This window comes from Asterias amurensis, chromosome 11 (genome assembly GCF_032118995.1).
Source record: "Asterias amurensis chromosome 11, ASM3211899v1".
Classification (NCBI taxonomy): Eukaryota; Metazoa; Echinodermata; class Asteroidea; order Forcipulatida; family Asteriidae; genus Asterias; species Asterias amurensis.
In genome coordinates, this window is record NC_092658.1 from 12,997,157 (window position 1) to 13,020,432 (window position 23,276).

Here is a 23,276-nt window from a genome sequence, read left to right on the forward strand (position 1 = left end):
TTTCCTTTTACGTCGCGAACTAACACGGTCGGCCATTTATGGGAGTCAAAAATTTGACTCCCATAAATGGCCGACCGTGTTAGTCGACGAGTTAAAAAGAAAACCACGCAATTTCGAGGCATATTTGCGTAGATCATTGTATTCTACTTTTAAAACATCTTTCTACCCATATGCATTTTATAACAAACGGTTACAGAACGCTTTTCAAAGACCAACTCGACCGATCCAAGGCAACGTGTTCCGCCCTTTAAAGGCACTTGACACTATTGGTAAATACTCAAAATAACTGTAAGCAAAACTTACTGGTAACCAGCAATTGAGAGCTGTTGATAGTATAAATCATTGTGAGAAACGGCTCCCTCTGAAGGAACGTAGTTTTTGAGAAAGAAGTAAGTTCTCACTCAAATATTGGAATCGAATAAAAGGCATCTTAAAGCACAACTAGCGACAAGAGTGTTTTTCGTTCACTATTCTCTCGCAACTTCGACAGTTTTTGTTATTTTGTGCATTTGTTGAGATAAACAAAGTAAGAAGACTGGTCTTTGCCAAATACCAAAGGTGTCCAGTGATATCTTTAATGATAGTCACCCCAATTCCTTGTTCTTTCACCGTTCAGCTTTCATTCTTGGAATCCAACGCCATAATGTCGCAATCCTGCCCGTGCAGCCGGGAATTCCCCTTACGTATGGTGGCCATGAAGGGACATCGCATATCGCAAACGTGTGCGCATACGTATGCAATGTCGTGAAACAATTCGCAAATATGTGCGCACACGAATGCAATGTCGTGAAACAATTCGCGAATATGTGCGCACACGTATGCAATGTCGTGAAACAATTCGCAAATATGTGCGCACACGTCTGCGAATATTATTTGCGATGTCGTGAATTTTATTGCATACCATGTTGCATACCTTTGAATAAAATGTCTAATGATCTGGGGGGTTTCTTTCCAACAGTGAGATAAGCGGTAGTCATTGCAGCAGTAGTCCTGGGTTTACGTATTGTAAAATACCAATGCATTACACGTCACATTGCGACCCAGTATTGTTTGTCATTATTTTCATAAGCGAGCCGGTGTGGAACGAAACGCAACATAAACGATCAGCTGAAAGTCTATAACTAACCATGTCGCCTTTGATGAACAGTAAGTGGTGAATTGTTTTCCGTTTTTAGTTAATTACCTCCACAAATTCTGATTTTCGAAAAAAGGAAGTTTGTGATTCTTTATGCAATGCCTCATTCCAATGCTAGTAAAAAAATACCAGAATTTTCATGTCAGCCATTGACAATGTTTTTTCTTCTTCTTTTTACAGAATTGTGGGTGATTCTTGTAATGGAAGTGTGGATAGGTCCCCATGGCATGTGCTGGCCTATGGTACCTAATCAACCGCAAGATAACATGGAGCTCGGTGAGAATTAATCTATTTGATTGTAAAACATACTGAATGGTCAAATATGGGTATTTTGTCTGCTTACATAATTTGCGTGTTATGAAAAAAAATGTGCAGCGCAGCTTTGCTTCCACGTCTCGATGATGACCTTTTCGTATTCACTGTATTGTATGTTGTCTTCTTTTACAATTTAAATGAAATTAAATGGTGTTTAGATGCGCCGATGTTAGGAAAGTAGATACCATTGTCATGGTTCGGCCATTTTGTGTTTCTCACATGCATTCAAATCAATGTAACCAAATAGTCTGGTTCCTTAAATATTGTTCGATGATTATTATCATGCATTACTGCTGTTGGATACATAGAACTTGATGGCAGCATGGCGGAGGGAATGTATTTATACGTTTGGTAATCACTCTAAAAATTAGTGGCAATAAAATAGGAGCCAACACAGCAGCTTTTGATAATAACACTTCACTATAGGAAGTAATGGGATTGTGTGCTTGTGTAAAAAGTTATCAGTTTTATGCCCCAAAATTTGAATATGTCAAATTTGAATCTGTCAAATCTGTCATTTTTGTACTGTCAGTAACGCTTCTCAGATTATGTAGTCCTATTAGGGATTATTCTTCTTGCGTGGTCTCCTTCCGGATTTTCGGCGATATCTTAAAAATGTGACCATCTTTTGAAGTAAGATTACAAAATTTTATCGGTTCAAAAAACCGAAGGTATACTTTGCCTTTGAATATCTATTGCCTTGTGGTGCCGGCTTCATATGTGTGGGGGAAGAAGGTGACTTTAAGAGAAGGCATAATACATGTAAGTGGTTTGGGTTGGGATGGTTTTTATTTTATTTGAAAGGTGCTGAAGGGTTGGGCTGGCCTTGGATGTTTTCCTTTTTCTGTATGTTTTTTCTGCTTTTGGGGAGAGTCAATTTCAGCTTATAGTGGAACCTGATTGCCATTTTATATTCCGTTTGATCATCGATCTGGGAAGAATGTGTATATCTTTTAAAACGACGATCCGTGCATTGTTCATTGACCCTTGCACGGTGTGCCTGTTTCTAGATGAGATAAATTGTGCCCTTTTTCTTACGTTATTATTTCTTTTCCTTGGGGCCCGTTCAAATTATTCTGTTGATAAAGTGTGAAAGCAAAAACCGCAACAATTACCAATGAGCCATCATAATTTTGAAAATATTATTGTGGGCTCCCGGGGTGATTTTGCGGTTGAATTTGCGGTGGTGGTTGTCCCCCCCCCCCCCCCCCCCCCCTCCCACCACATACACTGTTTGACTAAGGGTACACCCGATCGTGGTTAAAGGGAATAAGGTTTGTCCTCTAAAGCACCGGAGAAGTAATTAATTTTCGACAAATTTGATTTCAAGATCTCGGAATTAGATTTTGAGGTCTCGAAATCAAGCATCTGAAAGCACACAACTACGTGTGACAATGGAGTTTTTTTCTTTTATTATTATCTCGCAACTTCGACGACCAATTGAGCTCAAATTTTCACAGGTTTGTTATTTTATGCATATGTTGAGATAAGTGAGAAGAATGGTCTTTGAGAATTACTATTAGTGTCTAGTGTCTTTTTATCTTTAGATTTTATTGTAAGCACGAGAGCCAAGACAATTTCTGTGTATTCTTGTATTTAAACAGCAGTCAACCAATTCTAATATATGTAGTAAAGGTTTACGGTAACACCATATAAAGATAATCCCTGAACTTGAGTTGGGTTGGATCTGAAAAGAACCGTTGGTTTCAACTCGACGTTTCGATCAGTATACTCTAATCGTCTTCTAATCTAATTACATCTTCATTGAGAAGTTTCACTGTTTTGACCCCTTGACTACTATACTCCGTGCACAGACGGATGGAACAAGGTATGCCATGACGATGATAATATGACCGTCTATGAGGAAGTATTGGGGATGTGTGTATCATGTTCAACGTGTGATCTGCAGTCCCAGGACGATCACTGTTACACTTGCCGAGGTAAAGATGTGTAAATTAAATATTTGGGTCAGTTTGTCCCTCTTGAAACGGTTTCGGGTGAGTTTGACAAAGTTTTGGCTCATGTTCGTACAAAGGTTTGGGTCAGTTAGTGACACAATGTTGGCTCAGTTCATATACAAACATCTGGGTCAGTTTGACACAGTATGGCTCAGTTCGTACAAAGGTTTGGGTCAGTTTGCAGAGTTTTGGCTCAGTTGGTACAAAGGTTTGGGTCAGTTGACACAGTTTTGGCCCATCAGTTCTTACAAAGGTTCGGGTCAGTTTGACACAGTTTTGGCTAATTGGGTCAGTTTGGCACAGTTTAGGCTCAATTTGACATAATGAAAAACTAAACAAACTTAAGACTTGTATCCATTGGGATCCTTACAAAAAAACGGAAAAACCTCCCCCCCCCCCCCCCCCCTATTTGTTTGTACCATTGGTTAAACGTGTACAATTTCTTTAATACTCAGCACTTGGAATTATTCCAAGTGGAACAACGCCATCACCGGTGCGTCAAGACATTGAAGCGCCGGGTGACGAAATTGACAACACTGACGGTATCGATAACGCTCATGGTAAACCCCCCCTCGCAAAAGATTCTTCGTCTGACATGGGTATGTTTAAAGAGTTCAATTGTCACCATCCCTTTATGTCCGAGCCCCCAATTGAAATCCGGACTTTCCTGTTTACAGAACGGAAATGTTGCAATTTACATGCTTTGCAATAACGTCCATGTTTGTAAAACTTTTTTCCCATTTGAACGCAGATAATGTATTTTTGTATACACTCTGGTCAGATTATATATTTTGTGGAAATGGCAAGAAACAACAGTTTTGATTGACCAGAAGTGCCCCCGTGACAAAAGATGGTTCACCCACTTTGCCCCTAAAATGTTTTCCTGGTTCCAGCGTTGTCACTATACTTGAAAGCACTGGACACTATTGGTAATTACTCAAAATAATTTAGCCTAAAAACTTACTTGGTAACGAGCAAGGAGAGATGTTGATAGCATAAAACATTCAAGAGAACGGCTTCCTCTGAAGTAGAGTAGTGTTTGAGAAAGAAGTAATCTCTCACTAAAATATTTTAATTGAATTCGAAACCTCTGCAAGCACACAACTTGTGCGACAAGGGTATTTTTTCTTCAATTTTTCTCAGAAAATCGACGACCCATTGAGTTCAAATTTTCACATGTTTGTTATTTAATGCCTACGTTGAGATATGACAATTACCAAAGGTGTCCATGTCTTTAAGATAACGGGTGATTATTCTAATTTTGATAGTATGAGAAGCCTATTGCTGCCAATCTTGTTGCTGTTTATCCAAAAAATCAAATTCTATTCACACACATCCAGGGTTGTCAATTGGACTTGCACTTGGAGGAGTCTGTGGAGGCGTATTTACATTGACTCTCGTAGTAGGAGTTGGAGTGAAAGTGCTGAAGAAACGAAGAAACGGTACGTATGCTTATGAAGTCTACTTCGGCAAACCAAAGTAAACTTTGAAAATTAACTTCAAGGATGGCTTTGATAAAGATACGATGCACTACTTTCCGAAGACCACATCCTTCGCTTCAGAGGAAAACAAGTGAAAATCACAGAGCGATGTTTATAGGAGAGTCGCGTTGATATCAGTACTGGTAAATACGGTGTGCATCTGGTGCGTGTTATGCATGGAACAATAATGTTAATTTCCTGGGACGCAAACAAGGTTTTTCACTAATATGACATTTGTTTTCACAAAAACTACAACACCATAGCAAATCATATTTTAAGGGAAGTTTTCTACCACAACGGCGCACCCAAGGGGGGGGGGGGGCTCGGGGGGCTTGAGCCCCCCCCCCCCCACCCCACCCCCAAGAGGGTCCCCCCAAAAGGAAAAAAGAAAAAACGGGGGAGAAAGAGGGAAGGAAAGAAGAAGAAAGGAAAAAATAATAATGGGGGAGGGGAGGAAAAGAGCCGAGGGAGAAAAGTCGCAAATGCGTGTGTAGTTTTTGGTTTTTATTTCCGGTGTAAGTATTTTCTTTTCTTCCTTTGCCATTCGTATGTTTTTTCCCCTGCCAAAATAACTCTTTGATCTGGGATATTCGATAACGCGAGGTGCGAGGTGCGATGTGAAAGATTTTGAACACATCTTTTTCTTCTAAATTTATGCATAAAGAGGCTTGATATTTCACCCCCAAAACGCCAGAAAGCTCAGAGCTCCAGGCCCCCTGGACCCCACCGGGGCTTCGCCCTGGACCCCACCAGGGGCCGTAAGGCCGGGCCCTGGACCCAACCCAATAAATTGGTTCGAGCCCCCGCCCCCCCCCCCAAAAAAAAAACAACATAATCCTGGGAGCACCGGTGTTCTACCATCATTACCTTCAATACGTGTGTGTTGAATGTTAATCTGTGGACATTGTGTTTTACAATACACAAACCCTTTAAACAGCTTTTATTAAAAAAAAAATAAAAAAAAAAAATGTGATGCATACTTTCTTTAGGGTTGGTACCTGTTCAGGAACACGATGACGCAACAGCAGGGCAGTCAACGCACCTCCCGCCCCAGCAAGAGACCAACCCGCCAGACAGATTTCACCCGAGCAATCCCCTCACCAACCTAGAAGGATTTGACCAAACCTCGGATTTGCTTGAAACCACTTTGTAAATTCATCACAAGTTTGATTGAATACCAAGGGGTGACTTTTAATTTTAGTAAAATAAGCTTTTAAAACTAGACATTGAGAGTTTGTGAAAAAACTCTAGGTGTTACACATACAAGTACTGACCGGAATGTTTTCAACAGAAATGGTATTTTTACTTGTTTATAATGCACTTGTTCACTATTTTAATGTAATTTTGATATGTGTACACTTCTGAACTTTTCGTAATTATCGATTAAAAAATCAGGCCCCTACCTAAAGGTTTTTTGAAAAACTAAAAACACTTCTGCCGTTGAGAGCGGGCGTCAAAGGACAATGCCGCTGACGTCATTTGTGGGAGTTTGCTTTGTTATACATCCACTCTGCAACAAAGCGGCTTTATCTACTTTTTGAGAGTGATTACGTAACAGGGCTTTTCGCAAATCTCGCAGAAAAGCTGTGGATAAGGGCATACAAAATGACGGTTTTTTTTACACAATTGAAACCTATTTATAATCATATGACTAGATTTCCTTATTCATCGAAAACATTTTAAGTGGAATTCAGCAAAGTTCACGACTTGACATTTTCGTTCAAGCAGGTCTTTTAACTTCAATGATCGGACGAGAATCATAGTAATCAACGCAGTATGGTCGTAGTCAAGCGTTTACAGAGTTTTTTAACGAGGTTTCCGATGATGCATCGATTGTAAAAATCCATCATTGGAATCAAAAGTTATGATTTTTTGAAATAATAATAACAAAAGGTGTTCGGAGCTATGCTCTGCTCCGAACACCTAAGAAGAAGTATTAAGAAGTAAAAAAAAAAACGAACAAAAATAAGAGGTGTTCCGGGCTGTTGGCCCGAACACCTAATAAGTATCAAACAGGTAGTGGCGGATTGGGCAAAACAATCATTTAGCAGTTAATGTTATTAAGCTTTTACTAGTCATGGTCTGATAAACGTCTATGTGCTGAGGATCGTTTCCTCACACATTCCAGTGATGCATTTGCTGAAGAGTACTGAAATTTGCCCAAGATGGCAACAGGTGGTCTATTATGGCGGCCCATGGTGCTGAGGTAGGTTTCCTCGCACATTTCACTGCATTGGCAGAAGAGTACTGAAATTTGCCCAAGATGGCAACAGGTGGTCTATGATGGCGGCCCATGGTGCTGAGGTAGGTTTCCTCGCACATTATTTTCACTGCATTGGCAGAAGAGTACTGAAATTTGCCCAAGATGGCAACAGGTGGTCTATTATGGCGGCCCATGGTGCTGAGGTAGGTTTCCTCGCACATTATTTTCACTGCATTGGCAGAAGAGTACTGAAATTTGCCCAAGATGGCAACAGGTGGTCTATTATGGCGGCCCATGGTGCTGAGGTAGGTTTCCTCGCACATTTCACTGCTTTGGCAGAAGAGTACTGAAATTTGCCCAAGATGGCAACAGGTGGTCTATTATGGCGGCCCATGGTGCTGAGGTAGGTTTCCTTTTACATTTCACTGCATTGGCAGAAGAGTACTGAAATTCGCCCAAAATGGCAACAGGTGGTCTATTATGGCGGCCCATGGTACTGAGGTAGGTTTCCTCGCACATTTCACTGCATTGGCAGAAGAGTACTGAAATTTGCCCAAGATGGCAACAAGAGGTCTGTTATGGCGGCCCATGGTGCTGAGGTAGGTTTCCTCGCACATTTCACTGCATTGGCAGAAGAGTACTGAAAATTGCCCAAGATGGCAACAGGTGGTCTATTATGGCGGCCTATGGTGCTGAGGTAGGTTTCCTCGCACATTTCACTGCATTGGCAGAAGAGTACTGAAAATTGCCCAAGATGGCAACAGGTGGTCTATTATGGCGGCCTATGGTGCTGAGGTAGGTTTCCTCGCACATTTCACTGCATTGGCAGAAGAGTACTGAAATTTGCCCAAGATGGCAACAGGTGGTCTATTATGGAGGCCCATGGTGTTGAGGTAGGTTTCCTCGCACATTTCACTGCATTGGCAGAAGAGTACTGAAATTTGCCCAAGATGGCAACAAGGGGTCTGTTATGGCGGCCCATGGTGCTGAGGTAGGTTTCCTCGCACATTTCCCTGCATTGGCAGAAGAGTACTGAAATTTGCCCAAGATGGCAACAAGGGGTCTGTTATGGCGGCCCATGGTGCTGAGGTAGGTTTCCTCGCACATTTCCCTGCATTGGCAGAAGAGTACTGAAATTTGCCCAAGATGGCAACAAGGGGTCTGTTATGGCGGCCCATGGTGCTGAGGTAGGTTTCCTCGCACATTTTCCTGCATTGGCAGAAGAGTACTGAAATTTGCCAAAGATGGCAACAGGTGGTCTATTATGGCGGCCCATGGTGCTGAGGTAGGTTTCCTCGCACATTTCACCGCATTTATTGTGTTTTTATACGATTAGGTTTTTGTTGCTGGGTACAAGTTGGAAAGGGTTAGTTTAAATGCTGGAGACTGCTTTTAAAGACCTGCTTGAACGAAAATGTCAAGTCGTGAACTTTGCTGAATTCCACTTAAAATGTTTTCGATGAATAAGGAAATCGAGTCAGATGATTATAAATAGGTTTCAATTGTGTAAAAAAACAATCATTTTGTATGCCCTTGTCCAGAGCTTTTCTGCGAGATTTGCGAAAAGCCCCGTTACGTAATCACTCTCAAAACGTCATAAGTAGATAAAGCCGCTTTGTTGCAGCGGCGTGGATGTATAACAAAGCAAACTACCACAAATGACGTCAGCGGCATTGTCCTTTGACGCCCGCTCTCAACGGCAGAAGTGTTTTTAGTTTTTCAAAAAACCTTTAGGTAGGGGCCTGATATTTTAATCGATAATTACGAAAGGTTCAGAAGTGTACACATATCAAAATTACATTAAAATGGTGAACAAGTGCATTATAAACAAGTAAAAATACAATTTCTGTTGAAAACATTCCGCTCAGGTAGCTGCTTAACATTGTCTTGCTTTCTAAATATGACCGTAGTATTGCTATAATTGTTTGAATTAATGTTAAAAGTGGATGAAGTAAACATTGTGTCAAATTGTGGAATGTGGCCTGGAGTTGTTTTAAGTCTTTAATTTCACTGATGTGTTATTTTTCTTTCCATTTTATGGGAACAATCTGTTTGATAAAGTTAGATTTTGTGGTTAGATAATCCACTCTGCCATATTGACCATCCTTTGCCCTCCGCAGTTTAATACTCTTATTGGTTCCTATAGCCACCAATTGTTTATGAATTAGTAACTTTTGGGTATAATTTTCCCGTTTTTCTGGATACCTTCCAGCTGCAAGAAAGGCTCAGTGAGTCGAGTTGTCTTTCTACTGGGTTAAAGCCTATGTTTAGGATTGTTCATGCTGTGATGTAAAAACCAATAATATTATGACAACAATACTGTAGGCTCCTAACAACGAACACACTTTCTGTGATATGCCTTTCTTTAGCTTTGTTGACCCTAGGTCAACTCATAGCTAATTCGCATAAACGCTGTGCAGAACACCTTGAACTTTGTCCCCAGACAACAAAACAAAACGCAGGCTCCAACGATTTTTGACACCTTTTTAAGCATCGCTGTTTATATCGGCCTACGGGTAATGTTGTCCCATTATGTTAGTTATGGACGATCAAGGAAATGGGAATAGCATAACAGGATTATGTTTTTTCCCCGATCGAAAATTTGTAAAGTGGTTTAGTTTTTTTGAAGGAGAAGTTGACACAAACACTGCTGTATGCACGATTACTATGGGCGTTCAATTAGACATTTTTGTTTGGGGTGCAAGCCGCGGGGGTAAATACATATTTTGTGGAGGATAATATTGGACCAATCATTTATCTATTTCTGGAATCCATTTGGGATGTGGGCAATTAGGGCAAGATTCTGGGTGGTTGACATGTCCTGTCTATATAGTTACGCCAATGTTCATGGGATTACCTTATATTTTAGTTATTGTATATAATTGCATTGTGTCTTTGTTAAATAGTTCTTGTGGCTTAGTTACGGTTTGTTTTAGCGCATGTGCATGCATTGTTTTAGAGACAAAGTATTCCTTTGGTTTTTGGAACCATACAAAATGTAGCTTTTGCAATCAAAAGGTGATTGCATTTTTTAGACATCGCCCTAAATCTGGAGCAATATTATGTCCACACACTGAGGAAAAATAATCCGTAATAGGAATACACAATCTAAAAAGCGTTCGCTTTTGTGGCATAAAAACTATATAACAGCCTTTTTCGTTTTATAAATAACCACATTACTTTGAAGTTTCTCGAAACGCTTTATATAATCGAAACTGCTGTATAGGTTCTAAACCAAAAGTTTACTTTGCCATAAAATCGTATTGGACCCTACCTGAATTCCCTTTTAACGTAGACAAGATTGTATAATGTATGCTGCTTGATATTTGCATTTTATTTTTTTAGCATAGTGTACTTGAGTCGTATTTGCATTCTTTCCGAGTTTTAATAAATGCAAAATATTATTTGCCTGCCTAGTTAATACTACCTCTCGTCTCTATATTTTGAGAATGTTGGTGTTATGGTTGTTTTTTGATGGGGCGGCTTCTGGTGGCAATTTACGGGCAACCAGTTCCAGGCAGTAGAAGAAGAAACATCCACACCGTAACGTCCACACCATTTTCTTAAGACAGTAGGCCTAGTATTAGAAAAATGTGTCGCACTTCCAAAGTGTTCATTTTTGCACTTGCCTCAAAATTGCCTGTGAAAACTCCTTGTACGAAATTGCCATTAGAGTAACTTTTAAAAACATGGGCGCCGGGCAGAATCGTTTTTTTTAAATGCCCCCATGTTCTACCAGAATCGGTAGTATAGCTTAGTGCTGGGTCTACGTACTAAGCCTTATCCAATTTTATGCAACGGGAGTGTCTAAACATTAAGCTTGCTACAGGGAGAGAAATATCTTGCTTACTGAAATAGGGTTACCAGATAAAATTCAATCAAGTTTAAATGGAGCTAATGTAAGCAGTATTGCCTGCTTAACAGCTTTGTAAAATGAATAGCATTTAAAAAATCGGGCATTGTTCGTGGAGCGACTGCTAATGTGGAACATAACCATGTTTGCTCTAGCAAGCTAGCATATGGTGGTAGCCTATCATGCTGCACGTGGCAACAACATGTCCAAAACTATTATATGAAGTCCATGCCACACAGGGCAATTATTCCACTCGTGTATAAGGCAACCACTATCACTGCTGCATGCATTATATGAGACACAAAAGTTTCGGTATGTTCCATAATGAGAAATGTGAAACTTCAAAATGAGATTTCCTGGGAGTTACCTGAAATGAATGAATCATGTGTGGTGAGGCAAAAGACAAAGCAAAGTGGCAAATTATATCCGTGAGTTGTTTATTTCCTGGTTATCCTGAGTGCGTCAAAAGAATATCATTTCCAATGTTTATGTTATCGGTGACAAAGGTCGCTTGGCGGCAAGGTCCCTGGGAAACGGTTTTTGGCGCCCCCGCGAGCTGTCCTGGTCTTGATTGGTGACGCTTGTTTGTTTTTTGCCACCACTAGATGGCGCGAAATCGACTGGTTTGGAGGCATGATTCGGAAGGACTTGACAAATCTACGAAAATAGTACTGTGTAATACAGATTGCTAATAAAAAAAATGTAATAATGGTAAGAAATTTTGAAATAAAATAAAATATTTTTAGAATATTTTTTCTGAACCAAAATGAGAAACTCAACAATAAAGGAAGAAAACCTGTAACAATTTAGGGAGAAAAAGCTCAAAGCAGTGTGGCGAGTCTACTTATTATTACTCTGACGAGCGCCCTCTCTCATGAAATGAAAAATGCATGCTTCCTTTCGATTGACTCCATGTTTTCTCACAGACCATTCTTTTATCCCCCGGTAGTAATGCACATTTTATTGCGAAATCGGTCGACAAAAGCGAGACAAGATGATATAAGTAAGTGAACTAACACCCATAGCATCCAGAGGAAACTTTCTTTGGGGAAAATGTGTTTTAAAAACCAACAAAAATTAAGCAAACTTTAGGCTTCACTTATTTAAAAAGGTGAGGCGGTGATTTTGAAACAACACACGCGGTGTGGAATTATTTTAGTCGAGCTCGTACACTTAAAAAGAGAAAAGCCCTTCTACAAATGTTTTAAATGTGTACAAGACTGACTATTTTGTTATAAATTGTAGACATGGTGTTGTGTACGTGAAGAGGTAAATTTTGCGTATTTGCACAATTTATGGGGGGGGGGGTGCTTGATTGACGAGACTAGCTAGTTTAGGCCTTGGTGGGGTGGGCGGAGTACAAGGGAGGGGCCGGGGCCTACTCCTAGAACTATGAGGTTCTGCTTATGCTAATGACCCCAATGCATGCGCATCGCGTCTGAGAACCATGCAAATAAGCTACAAATAATAGGTTACATTTAAAAAAGGACCGCTAAAACACACTTTTAACATGTTTTTATTTAAGACCCAAATCTAAATTTAGCCTCAACCCAAAAGCTCGCTCAGGGTACACTTCCTGGTTCCCAGCCTCATTTTCATACCATTTACAGAAGTGAGCAGTGCTCACCCAAGCATGAATTATTTTTCAGACTTTTTGGTGTATATGAAAGTTGAGTCCATTAGCTATTCATACATATAAACCTTTTCCCCCAGAATTATATATTTGTTTTTTCGATAGCCATTTCAACATGGTAGAGCCTAATTTTGGCAAGATAAAAAGAAAAAGAAAAAAAAGAGATTTGCGCAAACACAATTAAAAGAACCACAGAACCATTATTGTTGTTAGAGATGTCAACCTACAATGTACGACTATGAGGTCAGCTTAAGCCTATTTATACTCCAACGTTTGTTGTGATGATGCAATGTCAAAAAAAGAAATTAGAGAAAAAAAATACAATGGATTCTTCCAAATCTTTGCTAACCTGTGAATTGACGGAACTCTAATGAGTCACCCATAATGCATGTTTGCAGCATAGAAGAACACCAAATACTTGCAAAAATACTGAAGTTTTTTATTGTTCCAATTTTTCATCTAGGGGTGCCTTGGCATAATGTTAATAAACCCCAAAACTTGAAAATGGTTCACCCTGTTGTTTTACCTCCATTGAGGGAAATATTTAGCACATCGGGAGTTTCTAACAATTAGTCATCCAGAAGGCATGTTTACAATAGAGGAAACACAAAAAAGCTGTCAAAAATGCCGAGGTATGTTTTTGGTAATTTTCAGGGGGTGCCTTGGCATTTGATTTGCATTCAAAACAAACCATTTACTTAAAAATCGTCAAGTCTGTATTTTTTCCTTTAATTAGTAGAAATGAAGCTTCAAACTCAGTTGATAAATTGGAAGAGTCCAAAGTTCTATATTTTGCAATTTGTAATCAAATAAAGGACATCAGCCGTTAGACATGGCACATTGTGCATCATCATTACATCGTTGATTTAAAGTCATGTTGTGATTTCTTTTAGGTCGTTCTTTCTCTGCTTCCCCCTCTTTTTAATCTGTTTAACTTACACCTTTTGGCCTGGTGGTTAGATGAAAGTTGTTGCAACATTTTGAAGAAAAAAGCATCGCATTTATGGTAGGCCCTAGGTTGTTTCTGTGTATATACGGCTTCAGTCATTGTATTGGAATTATGGAATAGCCTGGCTTACAACGGTTTTCTTTTAAATTCCCGGAGATATACCTAATGTGGTTTGTGTGAGTGTAAAAGCACCTGTTATTGTTTTGATGTCAATTGGCTATGTAGTGGAATTATTAACACAATGGAAATCATTTTGTAAAAGCTGTATCCACAATTTTAGCTGCACATTTCTAATTGTACAGTTCCAACAAATCTTACGCTAGCAATCTGCTTTACTGTGCACTTTGTCAGAGCTTCCAACTTTGCCCGAGTGTGCAGACAAATCTCTGGAAGTAAACCAATACTTCCATTATTTGCAATCTACTTGATTTTGGAAATTGATAAAACGTTGAACCAAATTCTTAAAATGTCTCCCCGATTGCTGCACAAAATCCTCCGGATTGCAAGATGCTGTCAGCTCGCTCTGCATTTCAACTAGAAAAAATAGCCTATCATTTCTCAATGTGTGTACAGTTAAAGTTTTGAATGGAATTGGCTTTTTGCAAAATAAATGAGAATGCGTGCTTGATATTATTTGTTAATTTGTAATTTGTGAATGATAAAGGAATGCCATTATTATCTTATAAATATGTTTTTCAATATTGAAAAATGATTTCCCAAGAGTTTTTAAAGGAAATTAAGCTCCTCTACTTCTAAGCTTTTGTACCGACACTGATTTTTTAAGTGTGAATAGCCGAACGTATATATACATTCCTTAAATACTTTCCGTTTTCGCTCGCAACCATGTCGCAACCACCAACTGACAAAATCAATGACTATGCATTTTCATCGAACGAACTGTTGAGCAAGACCGCCCTAAATAAAGGGAGTTTCCCACCAAAGACATGGGCAAAATGTGATACCCGTCGCCGGATATTGACGTATTATGAGCTCGTCGATCAGAACCAGATTGCCTACTGTTCGGTGTTCATGTGGAAAAGTTTTCTCTGCGGGCACGTCTATCGGTCAAATTATGACGCCTTCTATATCCGGTAAGTGTTTTATTGTAACGATTTTGTTTCTTGCACTTCTATGATACGGCCTTTCAGCCTAAAAACCAACCGAAATTCCATGACATTTTTTTGCAACAATTTGGCTTTTTGGCCTACAGAATCGATTGCCGAGAGTCATTAAAACTGAGGACCATGCACCTTTGGTTTTTGGAACCGCCGCTCAATTGTTCTAATATTAATAATAAGTAGATATTATACATTTAAATTAACCTGTACAAATTTCATTTCAAAGGGTGGTAGACTTCTAGTACTTCTGTGTTCAAATTTGTTTGTCCCGTTTTAATTTGTCATCATTTTGCCTTGTGGGTTTTTATCCATTTGTGTTTAATGTTAGTTTTTTTTCTTACAAAATCTTGTATTCATCCTTGAATTGGCGCTTGCGATCTGGGCTGTTGTCATGACACACAAAAAATGGAATAAATGCATACATTAATTCTAAATGTGGTTACCGAACTATACATCCCATTTAATAACATATTTTGTTTGTTATAGCATTCTGTGTGGTCCTTGGAATGGGAGTGTGCATATGTCACTATGGTATGTGCAGTCCATTGGGGAACAATCAACAAAAACAGAACCAGGAGCTAGGTGAGAATTAATAGTATTTTCTATCGATAGTTATAAAAACTATGAAGTATACAATACAAAATGTTTTATATACCACCATTTCATCAAGATCACCAAGATCACACGGTGTGTGATGATACAAAAAGTATAAAATACAGGGGAGTGGCATAACTGGACCTATTCACCCCCCCCCCCCCTTCCACTCTCTTCCACTTCAGACCCACCGCTACAAAAAATAACAGCTCCAATTAATTATTCGGTACATTAATCCCCATCCTATTGTGTCTCTGCCCCCCCCCCCCCCCCCCCCACATGAAAATGTATGTGACACCACTGCTAAACATTATTGTCACTTTACTTGTAAACTGTTATGACAAATTGAGTCTGTAGCTTGTCATAACTCTATAGGCCTAAAATCATTTTTTTTTTAAAGGAACACGTTACCTTGGATCGGACGAGTTGGTCAAAACAAAAGCGTTTGTAACCGTTTTTTATAAAATGCATATGGTTGGAAAGATGTTTTAAAGTAGAATCCAATGATCCACACAAGTTTGCCTCGAAATTGCGTGGTTTTCCTTCTACTGTGCGAACTAACATGGTCGGCCATTTATGGGAGTCAAAATTTTGACCCCCATAAATGGCCGACGTGTTAGTCAACAAGGTACAAGGAAAACCACGCAATTTCGAGGCATGTTTGTGTGGATCATTGTATTCTACTTTTACAACATCTTTCTACCCATATGCATTTTATAAAAAACGGTTACAAACGCTTTTCAAAGACCAACTCGACTGATCCAAGGCAACGTGTTCCTTAAAGGAAGGTCATTGACTCTTGGGGTAAGAGTGGCGACTCACGGGAAAGGCGTGGTTTCTGAAAAGTGCTGAAACTGTGGACTTGCTTTAGAAAAGTTGTTTGAAAATGGAGGGGGATGGGGCGGGCTTGATCTTGGGCTGTGATGTTTCCATTATGGCAGACTGAAAACTACTTTTTGGAAGAGTCGATCGGTTTCGGTTCAGGGAAAACTTGGTTGCTACATGGGTACATGTTCTTTTTGTATGAATGAAGAGAACCTCATAGTTTCCACAATGGTTGCCGCAGAATTTTACGTTTTGGTTTTTTTTTAAGTTAAAAGTTGACTGTTTTAACCCTTTCTGAACTACCTCCTGAATCACTTTTGCACTCCTTTCACAATCATAAGAAATTGACTGTTTGTTAACCCCTTCAAAATTCACAGGAGAAAATTTGAACAAGGTATGTCAGGAGAATGATAAAGAGACCGTGTATGAGAAAGAATTGAATATGTGTGTGTCATGTTCATCTTGCCATCTGCACTCCCAGGATGATCACTGTCACACTTGCCGAGGTAAGACGGTTTGGCCTACCACCTGCATGATTCAAATAATTTTCTCTTTGCTTTAAGGGAAGGCACTGAACATAATTCGGTAATATTCCCACTGTCACATGCATAAAATAACAAATCTGTGGAAGTTTTGACTCAACGGGTCATCAAAGTTGCAAGAGAATAATAAAAGAAAATTACACTTGTTGTGCACTGTGCTTTTAGATGTCTACTAAAAGGCTCTAGGCCCTAAAATATTTCAGTATTGAGTGAGAAATTACCTCAAAAACTATACCTCAGAGGTAGCCGTTTCTCACAATGTTTTATATTATCATCAGCCCTCCAATGCTCGTTGCCAAGTAAGTTTTTATTCTAAGTAATCGTTTTAAACAAAAGTCCAGTGTCTTTAAATCATTCATATAATAACACTTTCCATTCATAATAATAGTAAAAAATGTAAAAGTGTTAAAACCATACGATTTGACTTTTTTTTAAAACTTATTTGTCCACTCTAAAACAGTTCCTGGTCATGATTGATCCGGGTCCCGTGGTCCTGTTTCTGGGTCAGTATGACCTGCCAAAGAGTTAAATGACGTATGAACTGAGTTTAAATACGTATCTTAAAACCAATTTCTGTGTTCGACCCAAAATGGGTCAGGCTCCTGGGACCCAAAATAGTGAACACTCAAGTGTAACGGTCAAAATAATATAGTGACTAACTTGTCATCTACGAGCATTTTGTACCAACATGTTGTCTGTGTAAATATTTCGTATAACTATTACCAAGAACTACACTACAACTACAACTATAGACTATTGTCTTTCCACTGTGTGCTTTACAACATTGCTGTTTTAATCCCTATTACAGTTATTAACTTTTTCGTTTACTGAAGATGTTTGAAATGGTACAGTATACATACATAATTGGACACATTTCGTATAAACTAAAATGAGTAATCTCTTTAAAAAAACTTAGAAAAAATTTTTTTAAACAAAAATGAGGAAGAAAATGTTGCCATGTGCAGTATTTGTAAAACTGATGGTAAATAATATATAAAAATACACAATTTCTTCACTTAGCATTTGGGATCATTCCTACACCGGTGTTTGAAGTGACTGTCCAAAACACTGATGAAAAGAACGACCCTGAGCTTGATAATGCACGTGATAAGTCCAGTCCCGATTTAGATTCTTCGTCTGACATGGGTTAGTATACAATAATTCAGTTTTCATAACGTTTGTTTGACACTATAATTGTGTGAAAAAATTCTTGTTGCTCGCCACTGGAGGACATTTAGGACGAACAGGTGCAGTACCCCAAGTTCAGCGCTGCTTAAGCACAAAAAAGAGCTAACCACAACAAAATAATGCTTAGCAGAATAAGGTTACCAGCCCAAAAGCATTTCACATGTACAATACTATGTGACTGGTTTCTGCTCATTTCTATTAGCTTAGTTCATCTTTCTCGAATGTTCGCCTGTTCAAAACTATACGCACATAATGTAAATTTACCCGAGTGGTATGTCTGCTGTCACCTAGCGTTCCAAAGTCTCTCATTCTTATTTATTCTGTTTACTTATAGGGTTACCAGTGGCTGTAGTTGGAGTAGTTGTATGTTGCGGTGGTGTCACCTTGGTGGCTATGGGATTATGGTTCAAACGAAGAAATGGTACGTATATATAGGCCTACTTGTTGTATGAACAAGAACCTGCTCAAAAACAATAAATTTATTAAAATGTTTTTATCGTTCCTAATGCTCAGTGAAGGCGACAATCTGTTTTATACAAACATTGGTTTGAAAAGCCCAAAATTGATATTTGTTTCTTTGGTTTACATATCACTCTTGTTTACTCAATTTTCTTGTTGAAAACTTTATTATTTGGCAATCAGCAGTATTAATCATCTTTTAATTTTAGTGTTATTGTGCTGATTATGTATTGGAGCTAAGAGCATTTTTTTGTGGATTTGGGCGCTTTTCTAAATTGTCATTAATGTTTACTATTAGTTTCAGGGATGTTGCCTGTTCCACAACATGATTGTACAGCAGCCGATTCAAAGCCCAAACAAGAGACCGGCCGCCCAGACAAATTCCACCCAAGCAATGACCTCTCCCACATCAAACTTGATCAGCAGGATTTCGGTGACACCGAAACCATGGTGTAAGTTTCTTAGCAGTTAATGTAGAGACCAAGTTCCTACATTATTATTGCACACAGACACAAAAACTCAAAACACAATATGCCGAAAGAGAAGATGGCCCGGAAAAAAGTGAAGATCGAACTGACGCTGGCAGCTATAAGCGCTAGTGTTTGTTCATTCTCGATTTCACACAGCATTCGTACACGTTGCCTTCGGTTATGGTGCTTTTGGCTATAAACGCGCCTGTAAAACGAATATGGTTGGACAGATGTTTCTCACGCAAATATTTCTCTACATTGTCTGGTTTTCTTTTTACTTCGTGAATTACGGTTCGCCATTTTGTTCAGTCAAAAATGTTGTAAGACAATATGGCGGACTGTGTTGGTTCACGAGGTAAAAAGATAACCACACCACTTGGAGGTATATTGTTTTGTGTGGCTCTAAAACATAAGTTCAGCCATATTAATTTTATAACAAAGTATTTTGTAGCCCAAAACGCCCAATCAAAAGGCAATGTGTCCGATTGAGGATGAGTTGTTGCTATTTGATTGGCAGTGTGGCGTCACACTTTGCTTATATAAATTCAAACTTCCATCCATCCCTTTATGAAATCAGCCTAACTCAGTTTTATTGAGCTGCTTAAACAGACCATTGCTTAACCACTTTCCGTTTAGAAAGAAATGAGATGTCGGTCAAAAACGGTATGACAGATAGAAACGGAAGTCCTTTCTATATGGTATACATGATTATGGGTTTCTGGGTTTCCGGCTGGTTCCTGGTAACTATAATTTTGTCATGCTTATCTAGGTTTTGTTCTTAGGCAGCTCTATGAAACCGAGTCTGGTACTGAAAACGGTTACTATGGTAATCGTGAACGGGGCTTTGGGGTGATAGACTTGTAAACGTCCAGTGGACGTTGGGTTAGTCTTGGACTTAGGTCAAAGGAGGATGGGCGAAGTGTGATGGATGGATGGACTGCGGGTGATGGTAGACTTGTAAACGACTGGATGACGTTACAATGTGGGACCAGGTCGTAAATAAAGAAGACCCCCACCCCACCCGATGGTCAAGGCGGCCTCCATTTTTAAATTGTACCAAACTTGTGTAGGCTGTTGCAATTTGACAACTCTTTAGATCGAACTGACGCTTGTGGCGGTAGTGCGCTAGTGTTTGTTCATTCTCGATTTCACGAAGCATTCGTATACACGTTGCCTTCAGATTGGGTGCTTTTGGCTATACAAGCATCTGTTATAAAACGAATAATGGCTGGACAGATGTTTCAAAAGTATATACTATAACGACTCACGCAAATATCTCTCGACATTGTCTGGTTTTCTTTTATACTTTGTGAGCTACGGTTCGCCATTTTGTTCAGTCAAAAATGTTCTACAATATGGCGGACTGTGTTGGTTCACTAAGTAAAAGGTAACCACACCACTTGGAGGTATAGTATTTTGTAGCCCAAAACGCCCAATCAAAAGGCAATGTGTCCGATTGAGGATGAGTTGTTGATATTGATTGGCAGTGTGGCGTCACACTTTGCTTAAGATTTCTCTATTTCTGTCTTGGTTTTACCAATAAGAAAAAAATTAACGTTGCTTTGTTGTTTTCAACACAGTTGAAGTAAATTAATGTAGAAGATAGGAGTATGATTTAAAGTTAAAACTTGCGTTAAATATTTTTTATTGGACATGTGTTTTTAAGCATATTATTTTTTAGATTATTGTACTTTATCATTGTTTGCATGGTGTTTTGAATGATTTGCTTTAGCTATTTCTCCAATCATGTACCTGTCTTTAAGCTGAAACCTTATACCAGTGAATCCGAAAGTTACAAAGGGAAAATCAAATCACAGAGACATCAGTCAATTGCTATATTATCATCCACTAATACAAATTCAAGACCGACATAGTTTTTTTTTTTGTTTTTTTTCCTTACCGGGTGGCCGTCGGCTAAATTATATCAACTCAAATGGGAATTGGAATACTGCTGAATGGGTTGATTCTACTATTATATGCTATAGAGCCTACGTATACAATCAAGGTTCAAGCTATGGAAACATCATCATAGTAATCACAACAATATTTACGGCTTCTTATACCAACAATTTGTTTTGACCCGTAGGTCAACTCATAGATTTGCATAAACGTTGCGCACAGAATACCTTGAACTTTGTCCCCCAGACAACAAAACAAACTCGCAGACTCCAACGGTTTTTGACACCTTTTTAAGAATCGTTATTTATATAGGCCTACAGGTAATGTTGTCCCATTGTGTTAGTTTTAGTATATGGACGATCAAGGAAATAGGAATATAGCATTACAGAATTATGGTTTTTCCCGATCAAAAACATTGTGTTTTAACTTTTATGTTTCTACCGATGTGGAAAGTGGTTTAGTTTGAAATGACACAAACACTCATTACTCACACGATATTTCATTACTATGGGCGTTAAATTATACATTTTTGTTTAGGGTGCAAGCGGGGTTAAATACATAATTTGTGGAGGATATAATATTGGACCAATCATTTATCTATTTCTTGAATCCATTTTGGATGTTGGCAATTAGGACAAGATTCTGGGTGGTTGACATGTCCTGTCTATATAGTTACGCCAATGTTCATGGGATTACCTTATATTTTAGTTATTGTATATAATTGCATTGTGTCTTTGTTAAATAGTTCTTGTGGCTTAGTTACAGTTTGTTTTAGCGCATGTGCATGCATTGTTTTAGAAGGAAATAATTCCTTTGGTTTTTGGAACCATTCAAAATGTAGCTTTTGCAATCAAAAGGTGATCGCATTGTTTAGACATCGCCTTAAATCTGGAGCAATATTATGTCCAAACACTGAGGTAAAATAATCCGTAATAGGAATACACAATCTAAAAAGCGTTCGCTTTTGTGGCATAAAAACTAATAGCCCTTTTCGTTTTATAAATAACAACATTACTTTGAAGTTTCTCGAAACGCTTTATATTCTCGAAACTGCTGTATAGGTTCTACACCAAAAGTTTACTTAGCCATAAAAACGTATTGGACCCTACCTGAATTCCCTTTTAACGTAGACAAGATTGTATAATGAATTTTTTTAATATTTGCATTTTAATTTTTTAGCATAGTTTACTTGAGTCGTATTTGCAATTCTTTCCGATTTTTAATAAATGCAAAATATTATTTGCCTGCCTAGTTAATACTACCTCTCGTCTCTATATTTTGAGAATGTTGGTGTTATGGTTATTTTTTGATGGGGCGTCTTCTGGTGGCAATTTACGGGCAACCAGTTCCAGGCAGTAGAAGAAGAAACATCCACACCGTAACGTCCACACCATTTTCTTAAGACAGTAGGCCTAGTATTAGAAAAATGTGTCGCACTTCCAAAGTGTTCATTTTTTCACTTGCCTCAAAATTGCCTGTGAAAACTCCTTGTACGAAATTGCCATTAGGGTAACTTTTAAAAACATCGGCGCCGGGCAGAATCGTTTTTTTTTTTAAATGCCCCCATGTTCTACCAGAATCGGTAGTATAGCTTAGTGCTGGGTCTACGTAACTAAGCCTTATCCAGTTTTATGCAACGGGAGTGTCTAAACATTAAGCTTGCTACAGGGAGAGAAATATCTTGCTTACTGAAATAGGGTTACCAGATAAAATTCAATCAAGTTTAAATGGGGCTAATGTAAGCAGTATTGCCTGCTTAACAGCTTTGTAAAATGATTAGCATTTTAAAAATCGGGCATTGTTCTTGGAGCGACTGCTTATGTGGAACATAACCAACTCTAGCAAGCTAGCATATGGTGGTAGTACGTGGCAACATGTCCAAAACTATGAAGTCCATGCCACACAGGGCAATTATTCCACTCATGTAAGGCAACCACTTTCACTGCTACATGCACAATTAAAGACACAATGTTCTTAAGTGCGGTATATTTCCATAATGAGAAATGTGAAATTTCAAAATGAGATTTCCTGGGAGTGGTTGCCTGAAATCGCCCCTTTACAGTTATATTATCTAGTGGAGACTTTAAAAACAATGCTTTATAGTTACCTGAAATGAATGAGTCATGTGGTGATGCAACTGAAGACAAAGCAAAATGGCAAATTATATCCGTGAGTTGTATATTTCCTGGTTATTCTGAGTGCGTCTAAAAAACATCATTTCCAATGTTTATGTTATCGGTGACAAAGGTCGCTTGGCGGCAAGGTCCCCGGGAAACGGTTTTTGGAACGGTGTTTTGATTGGTGACGCTTGGTTTTTGTTGTCACCACTAGATGGCGCGAAATCGAATGGTTTGGAGGTATGACTCGGAAGGACTTGACAAATTTACGAAAATAGTATTGTGTAGTATAGATTTCTAATAACAAATACAAATTTAAATAATGGTAAGAAATCTTGAAATAATATAAAAAAAATCAATGATTCATTTGTGTTATGAGGAATTTGCTAGTCTCAGTGACCTAATGACTTTGAGTTTCAAAGCATACCACAAAGGTATGCAGAATATTTGTTTTTAACCAAAAAGAGAAACTCAACAATAAAGGAAGAAAATCTGCTAACCGTTTAGCCTGTATTTGTAATACACAATTTTGGGAGA

The 23,276-nt window shown here is 38.7% G+C and overlaps 1 protein-coding gene and 1 pseudogene across 1 annotated transcript; both read left to right on the forward strand.

Annotated features, from left to right (window-relative positions):
- Nucleotides 1-1,072: 1,072 nt before the first annotated feature.
- LOC139943991 (uncharacterized) lies at nt 1,073-6,386 on the forward strand. The gene is made up of 6 exons (XM_071940916.1): nt 1,073-1,146; nt 1,316-1,411; nt 3,265-3,390; nt 3,864-4,007; nt 4,749-4,850; nt 5,879-6,386. Exons 1-6 carry the CDS (start codon nt 1,128-1,130, stop codon nt 6,040-6,042), a joined length of 651 nt encoding a protein of 216 aa, XP_071797017.1. The 5' UTR covers nt 1,073-1,127; the 3' UTR covers nt 6,043-6,386.
- An 8,170-nt stretch (nt 6,387-14,556) lies between these two features.
- On the forward strand, nt 14,557-21,878 carry LOC139943990 (uncharacterized; annotated as a pseudogene).
- The last annotated feature ends 1,398 nt before the right edge of the window (nt 21,879-23,276 follow it).

What these genes read in the sequence shown, in the direction of transcription:
- LOC139943991 (XM_071940916.1), top strand. An exon ending in TCACTGTTACACTTGCCGAG is followed by an intron (nt 3,391 to 3,863) that starts GTAAAGATGTGT and finishes TTTAATACTCAG; the next exon opens with CACTTGGAATTATTCCAAGT. An exon ending in AGATTCTTCGTCTGACATGG is followed by an intron (nt 4,008 to 4,748) that starts GTATGTTTAAAG and finishes ACACACATCCAG; the next exon opens with GGTTGTCAATTGGACTTGCA.